Source organism: Pinus tabuliformis, chromosome Q, assembly GCF_031772625.1.
Source record: "Pinus tabuliformis cultivar Carrire ecotype Pingquan chromosome Q, CPIR1, whole genome shotgun sequence".
Taxonomy (NCBI): Eukaryota; Viridiplantae; Streptophyta; class Pinopsida; order Pinales; family Pinaceae; genus Pinus; species Pinus tabuliformis.
Window position 1 is genome coordinate 943591054 of NC_142296.1, and position 20123 is coordinate 943611176.

Sequence of the window (20123 nt, forward strand, 5' to 3'; positions counted from 1 at the left end):
AGAGGGATTGTCTATGTCTACAAAGAGGATTAACCTTGTTAAAAAAATGGCGACTCCGCTGGGGAGCCTATGACCCTTTCCTTCCCTCCCTTCACCTTGTCTTTTGATGAGTTTGGTCAACCATTTATTTTTAGACTTCATTTCTTGCTTGCAGTCAGTGTCATTGCCTGGTAGATGCTTGAAGATTGTTAACTTGAGTTGTTTTTGAAGATTTTCAATTTATTTGTTCTTTTCTTTTAACATCGTGGATTTGATCTTGACAGTCGCGATGATATCATGAGTTTTTTAGTTACAGTAGTGATGATCGCTACATTACTCCTGACAAGTGCGATGATTGTAGAAAAGTAAGTAATTTAGGGTTTTCTCTTTGATTTTCAGTTTCTGTTGTCTTCCCCCTGATATTTACCAATATGTTTCTCATTGGCCCTCCCATTGTCTAATTACAATTGCCTTTTAGCTTGGCTTGAATGTTCTTGAAGTTTGATTAGCATTTTAGGGTTCTAGGTCTTCTAGGTCAACCTCAGTACATTCGTTGGTCTTCCCACCAGAGGTCAAAGATCGATTGCCTATGCTAAAAAGCCTTTGTGTGTTCATATGTGCTTGTAGTTTACTTTTTGATTCTTGTGCCTTAAGCTGTTTTTGTTAGTGGATATAGTGAAAGCTTCTTAAGCTTCATTCAACAAGCGATAGATGACAAATCGATTGTCTCTATGGAATCAAAATAAAGTGTTTGTGTTGAAGTTGTTTATGTTTCGAACTGAAAGTGAAAGTGACATTCTTTTTCTAGTTATCGAAACATTTTGCGTTGCATTCGAATCATTGATGTGAAAGATATTTTCAAACTTCTTGGTTTGCTTGCGGTCTCTTTTCCTTTGCACTAGACTTTATTAGTTGAATTTATGAAAAAGAGAAAAAATCATCATTACATCTTAAGGAAAGTTTTCTTTAAGATTTGTTTTGGAATTTCACTTTCTTATCATATGAAAGATTAGATTTCATATTTTTCATTTAGCATTTGAAGATGGTCGTAGATGTGTATTGCATTTGGTCTGATGCATGATTTGAGTACTTTTCTTCCCTACATAGATAACCTTAATCAAATTGAAATATTTCATTTCATCATCTAGTTTGCATTTTAGGAAGAAGAAACATGTTTAAGGCCTTGAAATTGAAACATAATTACAAGATCAATTTTAAAATCTATCAATTAACCTAAGGAGAATTTGAAACATTAATGATCATATCTAGTGGTCTAGGTTAGAGTCGTGTTCCAACATCTTTAAAACTTAGTAGTTGTAGTTCACTTCTGCATTAGACAATGCTAGCACGGACTTGTGCTCCCCATATCGTTGCGTATATAAAGGGAGACCCCTCTAGGTTGCAATCATTTATCCATAGGAAGCCGAGTCTGCTGCCCTGTAAACATGATACACCGAACATAGCATTCGGGGAGATTGCTTTCACGCATGTCAAGTCCTTGGTCAATTTATTGGCTGAGGTATATATTGTAGTTCACGGTTACTTGGTACTCCTTTTACCTAGATTCACCTGAGCAGTCATTTGATCTTTTCTGACTCTTTAAATTTGAAGAGATCATCGAGCAACTTGTCCTTTCACGCTCACAAAAATATTGAAAGCGACTAGAGTCACCTTTTCGCCCTTTTCTCGACTCTTAAAACATGAAAAGGAAATGCTTTTGTTTCTAAAATTTAACTACCCACAATGAACATGTCAATCCCAAGAAGTTTCTTCTTAGACCAAGTTGAGTAATTTCTTGTTAATTTCAAGATTGTTAAAGCCTTAATCAAATTGTTTCCTTTTTTTTTGGTTGAAGGGAAGGCACCATGGCTGAACCATTGAGTCCATCTCATATTCGTTGTATGATACTGAAGGGTCATCCAGAACTTCCTCAATCACTTGAGGATCAAGGTATTGAACTTGGAATTGTTCTGAGTATCCAAGCTTTGCCTTCTTGTCCTCCTACATCAGATTCTTGGTCACCACAAGAATTTGATCTAGATTCCTCTGATAATCTTATCCAGACACCTGAGAGTCTGCAGACTCCAGAAAGTCCACAAAGACTGGTTTTCTATCTGCTGAACCCATTGTTCAATCCTGTTGTGATATCTCCATAGCGTCAGTATAGTCTGTACGATCAACCTGGTATTCTTTTGGAGTTATCTCCTCAGACATATCCGGTTCCTTGTCACTAGTTGTTTCCATCTATGGATTCAGAAGGCAAGATCCCAGTCTCCTCTCTGGGTCATTCAGAAGTTTCCGCTACCCACACTCCTCACGTAAATGATGAGCAAGGATATGGGTTCCCTCCAGAAGGCTTCCCTTTTACGGGAAGAGTCCCATCTCTCTCTTATCCTGAGTTTAATAAGCCCATATTGCCACATGGTTATACCTCTCCTGCTTAGTTGGTTTCAGGCACTCCTAGTGCCTCGTCATTGTATTAGAACCCCATCTGGTCTTCCGAAGCTATGCCTACGTCAGGTCCCTTCGTTCAGAACAAGATCACTCGACTGATTGTGCAAACTGCAGTTACTTTAGTTTATGTTCAACCTACCATTTTGTCTCAGCTTGTTTCGTTGTTTCGACTGAATTTTCCTGTTCAACCGATGGTCTTAGGTCAAGTCTCAGTGAGTTCTTTTATCCCTCCAATAAGTGTACAGATTATGCCACCACTTGGGGGAAAAGATCCAAATATCCCCATTATGTCTGGCGAAACCAGTGTGAGTGGATTACAAACTCAAATGGTTGGAATGAATCAACCCTTTTACAGTGCTATTCCTAACCCTGCTGGTCCATCTGGTTCAGGTAATGTCCAATACTAGCAGACATATATGGCTCAGGTCCCATTCCAACCGGCTTATGTGCCATACGATTTGCAAGCTATGGTGAATCCACCTTACATTCCTTAAGTTGGGCCTTATGTTCAACCTGGCCAGTCCACTATGCCTGGTGGGTATGGCCAGATCCAATTCAAGAACTATTAGTACCCTCAGGGTATAACCCCAGGAACTGTCTAGATACCCTTGCAACAATAAGGAAAACCTTCGTAGCAGCAAGGGAAACCTTTGCAATAGCAAGGGAGATCTTTGCATCAGTAAGGGTAAGCATTGCAGCAGCAAGGACAACTGCTAAAACCACAAGGGAAACCTTTGCAACAGTTGCAACAACCTTTGCAGACGCATATGTGGTTTGTTCAACAGTCCTCCCAAAATTTGTCCTTGCAAATCCAACCTTTGTAGCCGTAGGGCCAACCTTTACAATAGCAAAGCCAACCTTTGTAGCAATAAGGTCAACCTTGGCAGTTGTAAGCCTTATATGCCTATCAACAAGATCAGACTTTGCAAGGTCAAGGTCAACCCCTACAACAGTAGGTTCAAAATCCTTACGTCCAGGGTCAGCAGGTTCAACATCCTTATAACCCGTATGCCTCGTAAAATGCTCATCAGCGGCTTATGGCAGGGCAATATCAAATCTACTCAGGACCGAATCCTCCTTATGGGCAAGGTAACCCTCAGTGGGGACAAAACCAGATTTTATGAGTTTTACTCTATTGTTTGGCACAGTCGATGCTTACATGTCATGTCAACGGTGACACTTCTGTTTTATTCTATGTTGATTTATTACTTGAGTCCAAAAATGGACTCCCTCAAAAAGTATTATGTGTGAAATTCGTATGATAACTTTTGTACATTAGTGTGTTACTTCATTAGTGTGCATTTTGATTTTTGGTGTGTTTGCTTGCTTTGCAGACATATGTTTTTCTGCTTACCCTATGTTCCACTCGGTTTGCAGATGTCATCAGGTCATTACGTTGGTTTTGCTGATGGTGCTTGCCATAGCACACAGAACCTCTCTTCCGCAGCTTAGGTACTCTATGACCCTAATGGCGAGTTGATTAACTTACAAGGTATCTGCCTTGGTCGAAAATCCAATAATATTGCTGAATATGAAGCAATTATTGAACTCTTGTCAGAAGCAATTGCTCTTGGCATTAGTGATTTAGTTGTTAAGTTGGATTCACAACTCGTTGTGTTACAATTAAACAATCATTATTCAGTAAGAAATCCACAAATATTGTGTATGTATCTACGTGTTAGATTGCTGGAAAGAAATTTTGATTATATCACATATCAACATATTCCACGTAATTTAAATAGATTAACAGATGCATTAGCAAATTTTGTTCTTGATAGACATTTGCGTCATTTGTAAAATTGAATCATGTTATGAACATATACGTCTGCCCATTGATACCAGGAGAGAGGTATTCGCTCCAAGAAAAAGGTCACCAGTATGGAACCAAACCCAAACTACTTCAGGTGTCTAAGCTTACCCTTGGTCAGTTGGAATTTCATGTTCGCCAAGAGACCTCCACACCAACTGAAGATGGTGGGGATCAAACAAGCAATAGCGTACTGAAACTGAGACTTGTAAGCCTCATGAAGAGCTTGCGTGCCAGATACATGCGCCATGTCAAACAATATTGTTCTCAAAATGAGGTTATCAGTGATTGTTGCAATCTTCACCTTACCTCCGTTAGTTATCTCAGCACCAAGATAATATTTATGAACTAGACTCCTGGTACTCTCACCTCCTTGGCGAGATCCAAAGAGTTGAATGGCTTCTCCTTGTTGGGATAATCCCATGATGAAATAGATGTCCATCTCCTCTAGTTCCAGTTCTTGCCCTTTGATGATGAAGATATCACTATCTACATCCCAAAGGCTGATCAAATAGGGTAACAACTCCATCTGTGTCGTCAACCCTATGGTCCAGAATAATTTTAGTAGGCCACAATCCCTCAAAGCATTTATGCATGTTGGACCTTGAGATTATTGGTGATTCTCGGCCTCATGGCCTCTTTCTTTCCACTCTAGGACCATATTTTTCCCGCAAACAACATTTAAACACTTTTTAATGGCTTTTCCATGGATAAAATTCAACATTTTTTGCTTTAAAATGAGCTTTTAATCTCCAAAAATTGCCCTTATGAAGCTCAAAACCATGATGATCACCTATTTCACCTTGTTAAGCAAATGTTGATATCTCTTTGTTCTCTCTCATACCCATGATGGTCTCAAAAAGGAATTTTTCCCAAAGAGGATGAGAAGCTTCATGATCTAGAAGCTTCCAGACCAACGATCTGGAGGTGGTTTCGCATAGATGAGGTCGAATCCTCCTATTTTGACCTTTTGGTCTCATCCCTATGAGCTACCTCCTTAAGATGTGGGCCTAATCCTATCTTTGGAGAAGGCCTAAATCCCTCTTCGAGCCTATAAATTTCCCCTCTACCATTCCCAAATGGTTGATCTACGTCCATTTTCACCACTATGCTGAGCTTTTGCTTAGAGGTTATTCATTAGACTTGGAGAAGGAGTGTTGGAGAGTTTCTTGGATTGGATTTGGATTACCACTCAAGGAGATACTTTCAACATCAAGACTATGGTTGTAAGTTTCCCCTTTACTCTTTAAATAATAATACAATTGCTGGTTCATCTTCCCAAAATATATATGTTCATGTATGTATTGGTTTGGCATTCCTTGATCAGCTAAATAGATTATTATTGGATTTTATATTGGTTTTGGCATGCTTTGTTGTCTCTTGGTTGTTTGTGCAGGTGCATAAGCACTGAAAGAAGCAGGAACAAGACCTTGACACAAGCAGTTCGAGGATCTCAACAAAGGAATTTGGATTAGCATCAGAGCAAGGTAGGCCTTCTCTCTTGTTCTATTTTTCGATCATAATCTAGGAACATGTGTAGTTGATTTCTCCTTTAGTTGATAGACCCACTCATTGGGCTAGAGAGATCATCTCTATCTGTAGAGAGGATTAACGGTGTGAATAGGAGGTAGGGATCAAGAGGGAGGGAATAGTTCCTTATAATCCTCACAACAAAATGGAGTTGTAGAAAGGAAGAATATGACTATTTTGGAAGTGGTGAAGGCGATGATTCATGATCACGATCCACCCATATTCTTATTGGAAAAGTCTTCTAGCACAACTCTTCATGTTTAGAACTGGAATTCTCATCAAATATTGGAGGACAAGAATATTAAGGAGGCATTCACATGAGTGAAGCCAGAGGTTAGTCATTTGAGGATATTTGGTTTTCCAGCATATGTTCATGTGTCCACGGAGAAGAAGAAGAAGCTAGAACCTTCTAGGAAGAAGGGTACTTTTGTGGGATGACCTTAACAAGATATACATTCCAGGTCAACATTAGGTTGAGGTTAGTCAGGATGTTAATTTTGATGAGGAGGTAGCCTTAAGGAAATCTAGACAGTCCTGCATGGAGATTGATAATGAGGAGAAGGAGGCTCCAAAGGATGTAGGTATAGGTCCTTCTATTCTAGTTTTTAATCCTTCAGATGACTAAGAGGATTTAGTAAAACTGGCAGTTTCAGTGCATCCACTGAGAGATATTACAAGAGCTAGAAATTGGCAGTTTCAGTGCATCCACTAAGAGATATTGCAGGAACCAGGAAGAGTCCCGCACGACTTCGTGACACTTTACAGGATGCAGAGGGGCATATAGATCCTTGTGGTACTTTCATAGACAACATATGACCACATATGTACTTAGGTTATATGGAATTTATGAGACAAATCATTGATTTCGAACCTTCTAGTAATTAGGAGCCAACATGCCAACAAGTTTAGAAGGATGCCATGATGGAGGAGTATTAGTCCATCATGAAGAATGATGTGTGGGAGATATTTACGAGAATAGAGGGGAAGCCAATGGTGACTTCCCAATGGATCTATAAGATCAAGCATATGATAGATGACAACATGAAGAAGTAAAAAGTGAGGTTCGTGGCGAGAGGGTTCTCCCTAAAAGAGGGAGTGGACTATGAGGAGACATTTGCTCCAGTTGCTAGGTACACTTCTAATAGAAATATTGTTTCTCTTACTTATGTTATGGGTTGGAATATACAACAGATGGATGTAATGGCCACATTCATTAAAGATGTAATTGAGGAGGAAGTGTAGATAGAGAAACCTTATGGATTTGAGGTACATGGGAAGGAGTTCCATGTTTGCAAACTAAAGAAGGCTTTGTATAAACTAAAGTAGGTACCTATCGCTTGGTATTATAGGATTGATGGATACTTTATGAGTTTGGGCTTCACCAAGAGTATTGCAGATTTAGATCTTTTCCACGCGGCTATTGATGGTGATTCTCTAATCTTGGTGTTGTATGTTGATGATTTGTTCACCACATGGGCAGAGAGACGTATTTTCAATTGTAAGAGGGAGTTAGCCTCAGATTTTGAGATGAAGGATCTTATCTTGATGCATTGTTTGTTGGAATTGGAGGTGTAGTAGAGACGAGAGATGATATTCCTCAGACAAGGGAAGTACATTGTCTATATTTTGAGGAAATTTTTATGATGGACTGCAAGTCCATGGCTACACCTATGGTGACCAATTTGAATCAGCCAAGTGATTCTTCTTCAGATTTAGATTTGGCGGATCCCATGATGTATAAGCGATTGATTGGATCCTTAATGTACTTGGTTAATACCAAGATGAATATTTGCTTTGCAATGAACACTGGAGCCAGTACTGGTTAATCTGAGGCACATACATTAGGCTGTGACAAAACATGTGTTGAGATACCTATGTCGTATAGTTGGATATGGTTTGAGATATGTCTTGGGTGGTGAAGTGAGGCTACAAGGATATACAAATATAGATTGAGTCGGAAGTGCAAAGAACAAAAAATCACCTAGGGGTGTTGCTTTAGCTTGGGATCGGCTATGATATCTTGGTTTAGTAGGAAGCAGACTTATGTTGCACTCCATATAATAGAGGTAGAGTATATCAAAACCAATGCTGCAAGTGAGGAAGCAATGTGGCTTTGAAAGCTAAGTGTAGGGCTATTTGATCAAGAGCTTGTGGTGACCTGATATTTTGTGATAATCAAAGTTGTTTTAAGCTTTCAAAGAATCCAATTTTCCATGATAGGTCAAAGCATATTGAGATCAAATACCACTTCATTTGAGACATGGTGTAGAAAGGAGTAGTGAATCTCTAGTACATATCCATGGGCAAGTATATTGCATACATTCTCACCAAGATTCTGTCTAGAGAAAAGTTTCTATACTTCAGAGACAAGTTTGGTTTGATGCAGAATGGCTCCCTTGTTGGGAGGGAGTATCGATGTCTTTGTAGGATTAGGAAGACCATCTCCCAAGAATCCATAAGGACTTGGTTGGGTCATGCTTATTTGACTAGGGGAGATGGATACTTTTACTTAAGAAACGATAAGGACTTGGTTGGGTCATTTGACCAACGATGAACGGCGTAGGTCAAATTGAAAGATTGAACATATCTTATCCTAAGAAGACTAAAGGAATTGGTTGGGTCATGCTGATTTGCCCAAAGGAGATAAATGAAATTAACCCTAGAAGCCAGAAGGACTTGGCTGGGCCATGCTTATTTGACTAGGGGTGAATGGTCCAGGGGAAAATTCTCTCTTGAGAAACCATGAAGTACTTTGGCTAGGTCATGATGATTTGACGAAAGAAGATTAATACATTTACCTGAGCTTCCATAAAGGAATTTGTCTAGGCCATGCTAAATTGGCGATGGGTAAAACGACCAAGGATACTCACATTGTCTACTCCAAGATGGAGTGATCTATAGACATGCATGTGAGGAGTCACATTGCCTACTCGAGGATGGAGTGGCCTGTATATGTGCATGTGAGGGAGACACTAAATCAACATAATAAGCCCATAATTTTTTCTTAAGGAAGAAGAAATTTTAGCTAAGGGAAAATATGTTCATAGCTAAGGAGAATACCTCTCTCGCTAAAAGGGAGTGTTGATTTTTGTGTAGAATTGAGAGGTATTCCTGCATGCCAAAGAGGTCTACAAGTTAGCCTAATAAAATTAAAATTAAAAATTTATTTTTACGTGTCACCAAGTCAGCCTAGGAAGGAAAGTTGGACAAACTCTTGAAAGGGTGTGTCCCTTAGGTAAATTTACCCCCTTTTGACTAGTATATATAAGTGATGTGACATCTCATTTTCTCCACCAACCAAGCAAGTTTCTTCTTCATATTTATGAGGTCTCTTGGACAACCACACATGTGGATAAAAGGAGGACAAATTGATTGTTTCATCCGAGATGTTTCTCTCTCATTTGATTGAGTTTGACCCAAGTAGACTTGATTGTTTTGGGTTTTGTTTGACCAAAGTTGATTGAGCTATAGGAGGGTCGCATGTGCGCAAGAATTTGATAGCATTCAACCAAAGTTGACCGTAGGATCCTCAGGGCTGAAGTTTTATTGTTGGATAACCGTTTCACCAACATTGACATGCTGCTACTTCGACCATATTTTGAATGGTGTTTTGATTTATTCTTGGAACAACTTTCTAGGCGAAACTGTTGATTTTTAAACCTTGCTGAAGAATAATTTATCCTATGAAAAGTTGTTGGGTTTTCTCAAAATCTTAAGTTTCTTATGGTAAAAATATTGTTTCTATTGTGCATGTTTGTATTTCTTTGATCTTTACTATTTTTGATGTATTTATTGTTGATACTTTTTGAAGTGTAATTGCTTAGTGATATCAGCGACATAAGAATACCATGTGAAGAATCATTAGGTGGTAATTATCTGACATAAAATAATATTCTTTTGTGCTCTTGTAGAAAAATCAAAAAATGTGTCCTAAGAGATGTACCCCAGATACCATAAAGAGACTTTTCTTGGGATTGAGTGAGATCTCGTATTTTCAATAACACTAAAAAATTTGTTTGAGATGATGTACATGTTTTGATTATATTTAGGAAATATGGTCATGTCATCAAGATATACAACCACACTATGCCCATTTAATCCTTTGAAAGTGACATCCATTGCCCGTTGAAAGGTGGCCTTGGCGTTTACCAACCTGAAAGGCATACATCTATATGAAAAATGTACCCCATTTGGTTATAAAGGTTGTTTTTAGCCTATCTGGTCCAGATACTAGAACTTGGTTATAACCAATAAATCCATCACATTTCAGAACCTGAGATCGTTTGAAGAATCAATTCCATGGATGGAATGGGGTAATTATCTTTATATGAGGCACGACTAAGATTACATAAATCTACAAACAATTATATGTCGTCTGATTTCTTTATGACAGGGACCAAATTAGAAACCCAAGTGGAATGTCAAATTTGAAAGATAATCTTAGCATCCAACAACTACTTCAACTCTTTATGTATAAGTGATTATATGGTTGGATGTACTTTTCGTAGCTTCTGTTAAAATGGCTTGACACCCTCCTTTATGGGAATCACGTTTTGGATGATTTGATTGTCATAAGTTTATAAGTCCAGACGAAAATATCTCAATACTGCTTGAAAAACTGTATAAATGATTGGCATTTTGCTGGGGTGCAACACACACTGATATTTACTAACTTGGGATCCTTTTTAGTACCCGAGTTTATTTTCTCATGCATTAATGTTAATCATTGCCTTTTAGTGTTTGGGGGCCTTCTAAAATGGATTTGGAAATCATATAACTTTTAAAATGTAACAATACCTTTTGGCATTGGATTTCATTTTCGTAGATTTGCTTCCACCTTTAGAGAATTCTCATCTTCACCATCATCAATGGTCGCGTCCTTAAATATAGCCGAGTTAGTGAGGAAATCCATTATCTTTTCATCATCATTGAAAACATGGAAATTAGTCACATTATCTAGAATTATGGGTTTATAAACTATTTCAATTGAAAATCCATCTCTAAGGGGAATAAAACATGCTGCTGCATTTTCCAAAGTGCCAACTACAACATTCTTATATCTAAGCACTGAGATATTATTAAAAAATTGGAATGACAAAATGAGTTATCATAACTCTTGCTGGTAGTGATTTAAATGAGGAGATAAACATTGATTTGTATTACGTACATGCCTGGTAATTATTTCAGAATCACCAACTACTTTAATGCCATCTACCTGAAGATTGATGGTTTTATTTAATCAAAAAATCAATGCCTCATATTTTATTGTGTTTATTGTACATTCAAATTATAGGCAACAATAAATAGGCTCTTATTCTTTTCTAGGTCTAGCAAGATGCATTCTGCACCAACTCCACCTTGAGTCTTTGATACATCATAATATAGAGTCCATATATTATTATTTATAAAATTATTATTATCTAAGCTAATGTTATTTACATCTACGATAAAATTTTCGTTCACACCAATTAGATTATAGGGAAGGAGTTATGATGGTGTGTATGACAATACCGATGATAGTTGTGTTGTGTAGCAGCCAATCTCTAATTCCAAAAAGAATTTTCCCACTATTTCCTAAGAAAACTTGATGGGTTCATTGGGTCCTTCTAATTATGTCATGGTATACGTCATGTGTGGATTGTTATCCTATCTTATTTGATTGTTCTTTCCTTTGTATGTGAGCCGTAGGTGAGACCAATTAGTAGCAAAATATCCCTAAAGTTTTTGGGACCAACTTGTACTCAAAACAAGACCTTAAGCTTTAGGTATATCAACCACCACTATATCAATGATTTTGATGAACCTTGGATCTAATGATAATCGAGTGAGTACATCGTTGAGTTCACTAATTACTTGTACTTCAATCCTATCTAGTTTTATGATTTTGGCATTGGTTTTATTTGGAGCGATGTTGATTTTATTATAAATTGACCATGGCATAACTTTAGTTGAAGCACTGGAATCTACTAAATAGTTATGCATTTGTGATTAAATATCTCAATAGTAAATAGAAAAGGAGGTGTTTGTGATCTAGAATGAATTCCAATATATGCTACATTAATTACAACCTTGTTAGTTTATGTGGCCTTGGTTTAAGAAACTAATGTGGTATTACTAGAATTGGTGGATATAGAACTAGAATTACTTGGTGTAGCGGTTGGGTTGAATGTTTGGATTATTCACTCTTTATTGGGGAATTTGACCCATCTCATAAGGTGTCACATTTGCTCAAGTCTTCTTCATATCATCAACAATGTTTTACTCCATTAACCCACCTTCCTTCTTGTCCTTGGTTGTGTGGGTTGGAGGTGTGACTTGAGAAGACTTACTAGATACTCTAGGGGCTTTTGGATTTGCTCTGGTATTTCCTAAGGCATATTTGGCTAGTTTACTGCTTTTGGATTGAGAAGTCAAATTATTATTGTTGTTCCTTGGAGGAAGTATTGGTATCAATAAGGCTCTACCTTTATAGTGATGATTACATTCAACTACCGACCCTTTGATTTATAAGTTGTAGGATTTAGTGGCCTTACCTTGTTGTGTTTCTCCAATTGAAACTTCTCAGATTATTTTCTTCTCTTCGCCAACCACCACATCCCACAATAACATAATTGACCCTGCATTGGAGTTATCATCTACTGGTGTAGATTCTTCTTCCACCAATTGTTCAAATTGGTATTTTATAGAATGATGATCTAGTAGCTTATATATTACCAGATTCATAGAATTAATCCATTGTGGGAAAGTATTTTCCAAGTGACTTACTTGATGAAACGTGCAAAAATTATCCAATCCAATATCTTCGACATTCAAGTTTATATTAGAGCTCTAGGAAGATTCAGCTGGGGGGTTATTGTTGCATTTAAAAAATGGTTTGAAAAATCCACTGCTTGAAGAACTTTCCTTGACACTCTTCTTCAAGTTTGTAACTACATTTGTTAAATTCTTCATCATTTTAACAACACCCTACTAGTCACTAGCGTCTTTCTTAATTGGTTTATTCGCGGTAGTGTCAGGCGGAAAGAGTCGATTGGGCGGACACAACCAACCTCTCTAGGAGCCTAAGACTCTCTAGTGACAAACAAGACAAACAAGAGCAATCCTTCTCTAAACATGCATTTACTATATGGGAAATCAAGTGTTTAGATCCTACCTGTAGTCCAACGCTGTTGTAGCAGTCCAGCTCCTTTGATCCGGATGAGCTCCTCCTTCACTTTGAAACCTGCATCCACTAACAATCAAACGATTAAATAGCACTTGATGATCTCATAGAATAAAACATATTTAACACATAGACCAAGGATTACATGAAACAACTCATAAATAACAAGTTATTGAGAAGAATGGACTCATTTGCATTAATAGGTAACAAAAGGAACAAATACAACCTGAGCCTTGGTGTTGTGCAAGTCCCTCCCAGGGTCCATCAAGAGTTCTCCTTTACTTTGACAAAGCTCACCCACTTCCAAATAGAACAAGCAAAGATGGCAATCTCTCCTCACAAGCTTCTAAATGGGAGTCCTAATTCCTACAACATTTACCCTTAGAAATGTATAGCTTCCAACCTCGCCTCCTTCTGGCCCAATGCCTGTATTTATAGTGGTCTAGAGGAAGTTATTCAGGTCCACCATCAATGGGATAATCCCCTCTTTGGATGGGATAGCTCCCTTATTGATGGGATAAGTTCCTCTTTGGTAGGGGTACATGAACCATCTGGAGGCGCTCAATACACGTCAAACAACCTTCTAGAATTCTCTAGAAATGACCACAAGTAACTTTTTAAAGATGAAACTTGCGCATTTTGACCTTTACAGGGGGACGCACCTGCCCCTTTACATACAGAGCGTCCAAGGACGCAGCTTTTGTGAACATTGGGTGCGTACCCGCAGGTAAGGTTGAGAGAACCTGCGTACCCAGAGATAAATACATTTATAAAGACTTTCTCTCTTTTTGGAGTTTGACATGGAGAGTAGAGGCATAAGACTTGCCTAAGAGGATAACATGACTGTTGATAGAGCCATACTAACTGTAAATAGTCATGGTGACATTTTTTAGTGTAACAGATTTCCCCCTAAAGTGCGAAGCCTGTAATAGATTAGGGTTTTGTATTATCTAGGAAGGGTGAAGCGCTTTATCATTTCAAGGATTATCTCGTGGAGAGCCTGGTCAGAACCTGCAATTTTCAACACAAAATACATGTATAAGATTATATCATCACTGAGGTAGGCATTCCCATACTCAGATCAAAACTTTAACTAACAGACTAACTACTCTGATACAGGAATGATCTTGCAGTACATCATAATCATAGACTTTTGTAGACAAAGTATGGGCGCAGCCATCTGTTTATGATTAGTCTACTTAGATAATGAATACAAAACTCCTCGCAACCTGGATGGTGGAAACTAGATCCAGGGTCTTCATTTCCGCTTCCCGAATTGGTACGATTCTAGCCATGCGAATAAATGAGTTGATGTCGAACATGGTAGAAACCACTCGATTACCAGTCGATGATGTAAACTGTTAACGAGTGTGAGAGAGACCACCAGTAATGTCAATGGTTCTCAAAGTACCCAGTACAATCCATGAGATGTGAATGAATGAGTTGATGTCGAACATTTCACGGAATCCTTCGATCGAAAGTCAATGATGTAAACTGACGTCAAAGGCGAGAAACCTGCCATTGATGCATGCAGACTTCAAGGTACTGACGATTTCTAAGTCATCTCTCTAGATAATGTGCTGATGTCGATAGAAAGCGACCCGTTGCAGGCAAGCCCACAACACGAAATCATTGTTCAAGTTGAAGAAATGTTGCTGTAAGGACTGACTCAGGGATGGTCAAATGGATGACAAGTATTTTGCAGATGAAAGTTTTGCTTGCAGACCTCTTGAACACATAACGACACGACAGATGGCTTGGTGATGAATAACTCAAAGTTAATCCCCGGAACCCGGCTGAAGACTTTCAAAGTGGTTTGATCAACTGTGAGGTAAAAGATTTCCCAACCCAGGTGAATGAAAAGTGTCGTGTTCAAGAGTGGTAATAAAGTTTCTTCTGAGACAAAAGATAACAAACAGGTTCATTCTTCTCTCTTTTCCCCCACCACTTCTGGCAAGTACCTCTTTATTTTTAACAAGCTTGAGGAGGATAACATATGCTTGATTATAAGCTCATCCTTCGGATGAGTCCAACCTAGTTTTGATTCGAACCCTAGGAAGGAGTGGTTCGTTCCTGTTTGTAATTGAACAGGTCCTTTACTGTGAAATGTTTAACGAGTCCAGTATAGGAGAAACTCGACGTTTTTCAATTTTAGAGAGTCTGAAAAACTTAAGAAGACTCCAAGTTGAACTTTTTCGTAGATTTGTGTCCCTCAAGCCCGAAAAAGTATAAAATAATACCTGGGGGAACCGCTTGATCTTGCGACCAAGGAGTACTTTCATAATTAGTGCCACTGACCTGAAAAGTAAAAAGTGATCAAGGACACGTCGTTTTATTTCCAGTATCGAGTTTGAAACGACAAAAACCCGGCAATCTTTTCCTGTTTTTACGATCAGAAAAGGGCTATAAGGGGACCGTCTTTTAATTCCGTTTTAACGAGTGTAAAAGAAACGCTCGGCAATCTTTTCATGTTTTAGGAGTCAGAAAAGGGGCTTAAAAGATAACTCCAAGGTTTCACTTTTTCGTAAGTTTTAACGAGTTCGAAAAAGGGATAAAAATGTACTCATGGTTTTCACTTTTTCGTAAATTTTAATGAGTTCGAAAAAATGATAAAAATGTACTCATAATTTTCACTTTTTCGTAAATTTTAATGAGTTCGAAAAAGGGATAAAAATGTACTCAGATGACCGACTTTCAATTTAATTTACGAGTAGGAAAAGACGGAAAGAACTCGGCATTTTCATTTGTTTTACGAGAATGAAAGATAGCAAAATAGTCTCGGGATTTTCATGAGTTTAACGAGTCTTGAAAATAACCGAAATTGACTCGAGATATGTTTCATTTTTACAAAAGCTTGAAACAGAGAAAAACTATGCTTCAAAGTAGTTTCATTTTTTACACAAGCTTGAAACAGGAAAAGAACGATGCTCGGATTTGGTTTCATGTTTACGCAAGCTTGAAACGAAAAACTATGCTTGTTATAAGTTCACATGCCCCCAGCATAATGATGCAAAACGAGGTACATGCCCCCCAAGCTTCATTGCATTCAATGAGGTGGATGGAATGAAGCTTTACTTTCAAGATCTTGGAAAGACTTGTGGGAGTTGTTTCATTTTTTAGTGAGGTTGACACAGGAAAAGAACTATCCTCAAAACCCTTGTTTCATTTTTTAAACGAGCTTGACACAAGATAAGGAACTATGCTCGTAACTACTCTCTACAATCTACCTAACAAAAACTCTACTCTAAAAACCTTGATTCATTTTTTAACGAGCTTGACACAAGACAAGGAACTATGCTCTAAAATCCTTGATTCATTTTTTAATGAGCTTGACACAAGACAAGGAACTATGCTCATGACTACTCTCTACAATCTACCTACTTAACCTACCCTTGTTTCATTTTTTAAAGAGCTTGACACAAGACAAGGAACTATGCTCAAGACTTCCTTGTTTCATTTTTTAACGAGCTTGACACAAGACAAGGAACTATGCTCCAGAAGTTCGCATGCCCCCAGGATAATGATGCAAAGCGAGGTACATGCCCCCCAAGCTTCATTGCATTCAACCAGATGGATGGAATGAAGGTTTACTTTCAAGATTTAACTTGAAAAGGGGGTTGTTTCATTTTTTAACGAGGTTGACACAAGAAAAGAACTATCCTCATACCTGATTCATTTTTTAATGAGGTTGACTCAGTAATAGGAACTATCCTCATACCTGATTCATTTTTTAACGAGGTCGACACAGTAAAAGGAACTTTCCTCGAAACCCTCTCTACAATCTACCTACATATCCTAAAACCTACCTGATTCATTTTTTTTTTTAATGAGGTTGACTCAGTAAAAGGAACTGTCCTCATACCAACTGATTCATTTTTTAATGAGGTCGACACAGTAAAAGGAACTATCCTTGTTACACACTGATTCATTTTTTAACGAGGTTGACACAGTAAAAGGAACTTTCCTCGAAACCCTTGTTTCATTTTTTAACGAGGTTGATACAGGAAAAAACTATCCTCGTACTCACTGATTCATTTTTTAACGAGGTTGACATAGTAAAAGGAACCTTCCTCGTACTCACTGATTTCATTTTTTAACGAGGTTGATACAGGAAAAAACTATCCTCGTTCACACTGATCATGGCTTCCAACTGGAAGAAAGACATGTCAATGGACACACCTTGATCCTGGCTTCCAAGAGGTCTTCATCAGAAGGAAGAATACTGCTCTGGAAGGAACACATGTCAAGTGACTCAAAAGGGATAAGAACATCGTGTTCGAGTAATCCCATAGAGTTTTCCATGTCAATTACCGGATCTAAATCCAAGGAAGATGAGCAAACAGTGAGAGGCTCACTTACATCGGTAACTGAAAACATGGGACCAGTTGCCACATAATTAACCCGTGGCAGGGTAGATACCACTTTAGAATCAGGAACATTTAGGGGTGTCATATTATTGGTAGTTGAGACAAGACTAGGGAACGAAAGCTGGTCTACAGTCACAATACTGCCATTGTGAGGGAAAGACATCACGCGAAAGAGTGTCGATACGACAGCTTTCATTGCATAAACATAGTCTCGCCCAAGGAGTAAATTGAAATCCAAGGGACCTCGAACTACCATAAGATCAAAACAGACAGTTTTACCTTCCAAGGTAATAGAAAACTTAGGAAGGATCCCTAAAGGTTCACTAATGGTTCTGTTAAAAGCTTTCAGATTCTGCGTAATAGGGCAAGCTGAGGAGAACCCAAAGCTTTCCAAACAGTTGAGGATAAAATACTAACAGAAGCACCTTCATCTACCTGAGTACGATGTATGTCTCTACCACCTGCCTTGACAATGATTTGGAAAGGGATGGAGGAAGGAAGACGAGGTTCTGTCAGTCTATTCCAATCAAAGGAAAAGACCTCAGTACTTGGAGGGGGTTCTATAGAAACAGGTGAAATGCCCCCCGGCATAGAAGAATCTGATGTAACAAGAAGAACCTGAGCGGTATGAAGTTCACTCTCTAAAGGGAAAGTGGGATCGACCGAATGTGAAATTGAATCAACCACTTGATCAACTAATGGATCATCAACCTGAGTGACATGAGTTTCACTCTCCAATGGGAGAGTGTGATCGACTGTACTTGGAATTAGATCAATCACTCCGTCAGTTGACGGTAGGTTGGGAGAAAGTTTACGGTAACCAGTTGGAAATTATTGCTGTGGAATAGTAAGGTTTTCCAACAATGTTGAGGCTTCATCCATGTGAGGGCAAATGTGAGTTTGATGACTCCCTTTGCACAACTTACAAGGAAACCTAACTTTACCCTTTTTCCCAGGAACCTGACTATCACTGGTTGATGGATCAACGGAAAGTTGATGAGATTTTTCTGACCAAACTTCCAAGACCTTTGGTATACCAGGACAATTGACAAGGAAGTGGTCACCCTTACAAAGCCTACAAGGGTATTTGGGTTTACGGTGCATGTCGGAATTTTCCTCAACACAACTAAGACTTACAACCATGGTTGGTTGGTTGACTTCTTTCTTATCTTGCTTCTTCTTCTTCTTCTTCTTCTTTCCTTTCTTCTTCTTCTTAGCCTCCTGGTTACTAGCATCAAGGCTTTTACCAGGCGAAGAGGAAGAACTGGAGGAAGAAAAATTAGGCGAAGAAGGTAAAGGGTCAACAGAAGGTTGGTGATGTTGAGATGGTGAACTCTGTTGAGGTGAAGCATCCAGTTGAGATGGAACAATTGGAGTATTTTGGGCCAACGAAGTTGAAAATAACCATATCGGTAAACCTATTGTAAATCCAGGTAATGACAAAGTAGCCATATAAGGAGGACCAACATTTCCAAAGTAAGGAAAAGTACTAGGATTCTCGTTAGGAGGGGTTCCTAGGTTGGTAAATTCCGGAACATTTGCCATTATATTCAACTTCAGTGAATTTTATTAACAATCTATAACCAAAATTAACAATTCAAAATTCACACCTAACAATTAAAATTCACAATTCACACCTATGGTCTCTAAAAGTAAAAACAAGAAAATTAACACGCGCTATCAAATCTAGGAGTCAAACACACACAAACAGTAGCCTTCCGGACCGAAAACACTAGCTGGTGATGAAATCCAATATCGCAGAATTCAGTACAGAAGTGGCGGGTGGAACAGTTACCCCGGCAACCTGCTTAATGAATAGACTAGACCAAGTTCCTCCACTTTAACCGTCTCGAGTGAAGTGAACCCCCCAAAAAATCCAAGTGAGTCTAGCCAACGTCTGCTCCAGGTACAGTGGGATCTTCCCTCCACCGTCACCTTGGGTAGAACCCTAAAGATAATGGTCACTAAGGTCACCAACAACAACAAATGCACCTGGGGGAACAGTCTACACTCCGACAGCATGCAAGGGCAGAGTATCAAGCTCAATCCCCTTGCCGGCTCCTTGAAAATAATCCAAGGTTTACCGACAAGTGACCCCTGGCTCCTCGACAATGGTTAATACGAGGTTTACCGTTTGTAATACGTGCGTGTCTGGCGTCGTTCCCAACGAGGGAGGATTGATCCCCTCACTGGTTCGGACACGAGCTCGTGCTTCTCCTTTAAGAGGAGCTTTCCCAGAGTACAAATGAAACAATTGGATTTATCCTACCACAAGATGAGCTACTTGTTTGGTTTTGCTGTCTTGGAGAGTTAATTACTCTCCTACTCCAAGACACTAGCCTGATCTAAATTGGTGTTTTAGAGCCCTAGAAATGTAAAAATTACTAGATGAATTTTAATTAAGCGCTGTGTTATTTAGGCTGTTATTACTCAAATGGGTAAATGGATATGAAACCAATGGTGTTATGACCCGACTCAACTGAATGCAATCGAATATGATAATGTAATCTTTTCAATTCAATGAATCCTAACTAAAGTAAGGAGAGAGTTTCCATTCACTTCCAACAATGCAAAAATTGATCACTAAGAGAAAATATAACAAATTCTCTAATGCACTAATTTCATCAAGAAAAACTAATGCAAATCAATTCCAAAGCATTTTTTTTATTTTGGTGTAAATTCAAATCAAAGAAAGTTGATCTAAATCTACGATTGATTTTTCAGAACGTAAACTATGCAATTGTAATCTAAGCACAATTCACTTGAAAAGTATGCAAATGTAATCTATGCACATTTTTCATTCATATTCTGAAAATGAGAATTC

At 38.4% G+C, this 20123-nt stretch overlaps 1 protein-coding gene across 1 annotated transcript in view; it reads right to left on the reverse strand.

Moving 5' to 3' along the window:
- Nucleotides 1-2988: 2988 nt before the first annotated feature.
- LOC149222574 (uncharacterized) overlaps nucleotides 2989-20123 on the reverse strand; it is a 64528-nt gene continuing 47393 nt past the window's right edge. The window contains exons 3-4 of the mRNA XM_089387634.1: nucleotides 3166-3467; nucleotides 2989-3081 (exon numbers count right to left, since the gene is read on the reverse strand). Coding sequence (XP_089243760.1) covers nucleotides 2989-3081; nucleotides 3166-3467 — 395 coding nt within the window. The remainder of the gene's footprint in view (nucleotides 3082-3165; nucleotides 3468-20123) is intronic.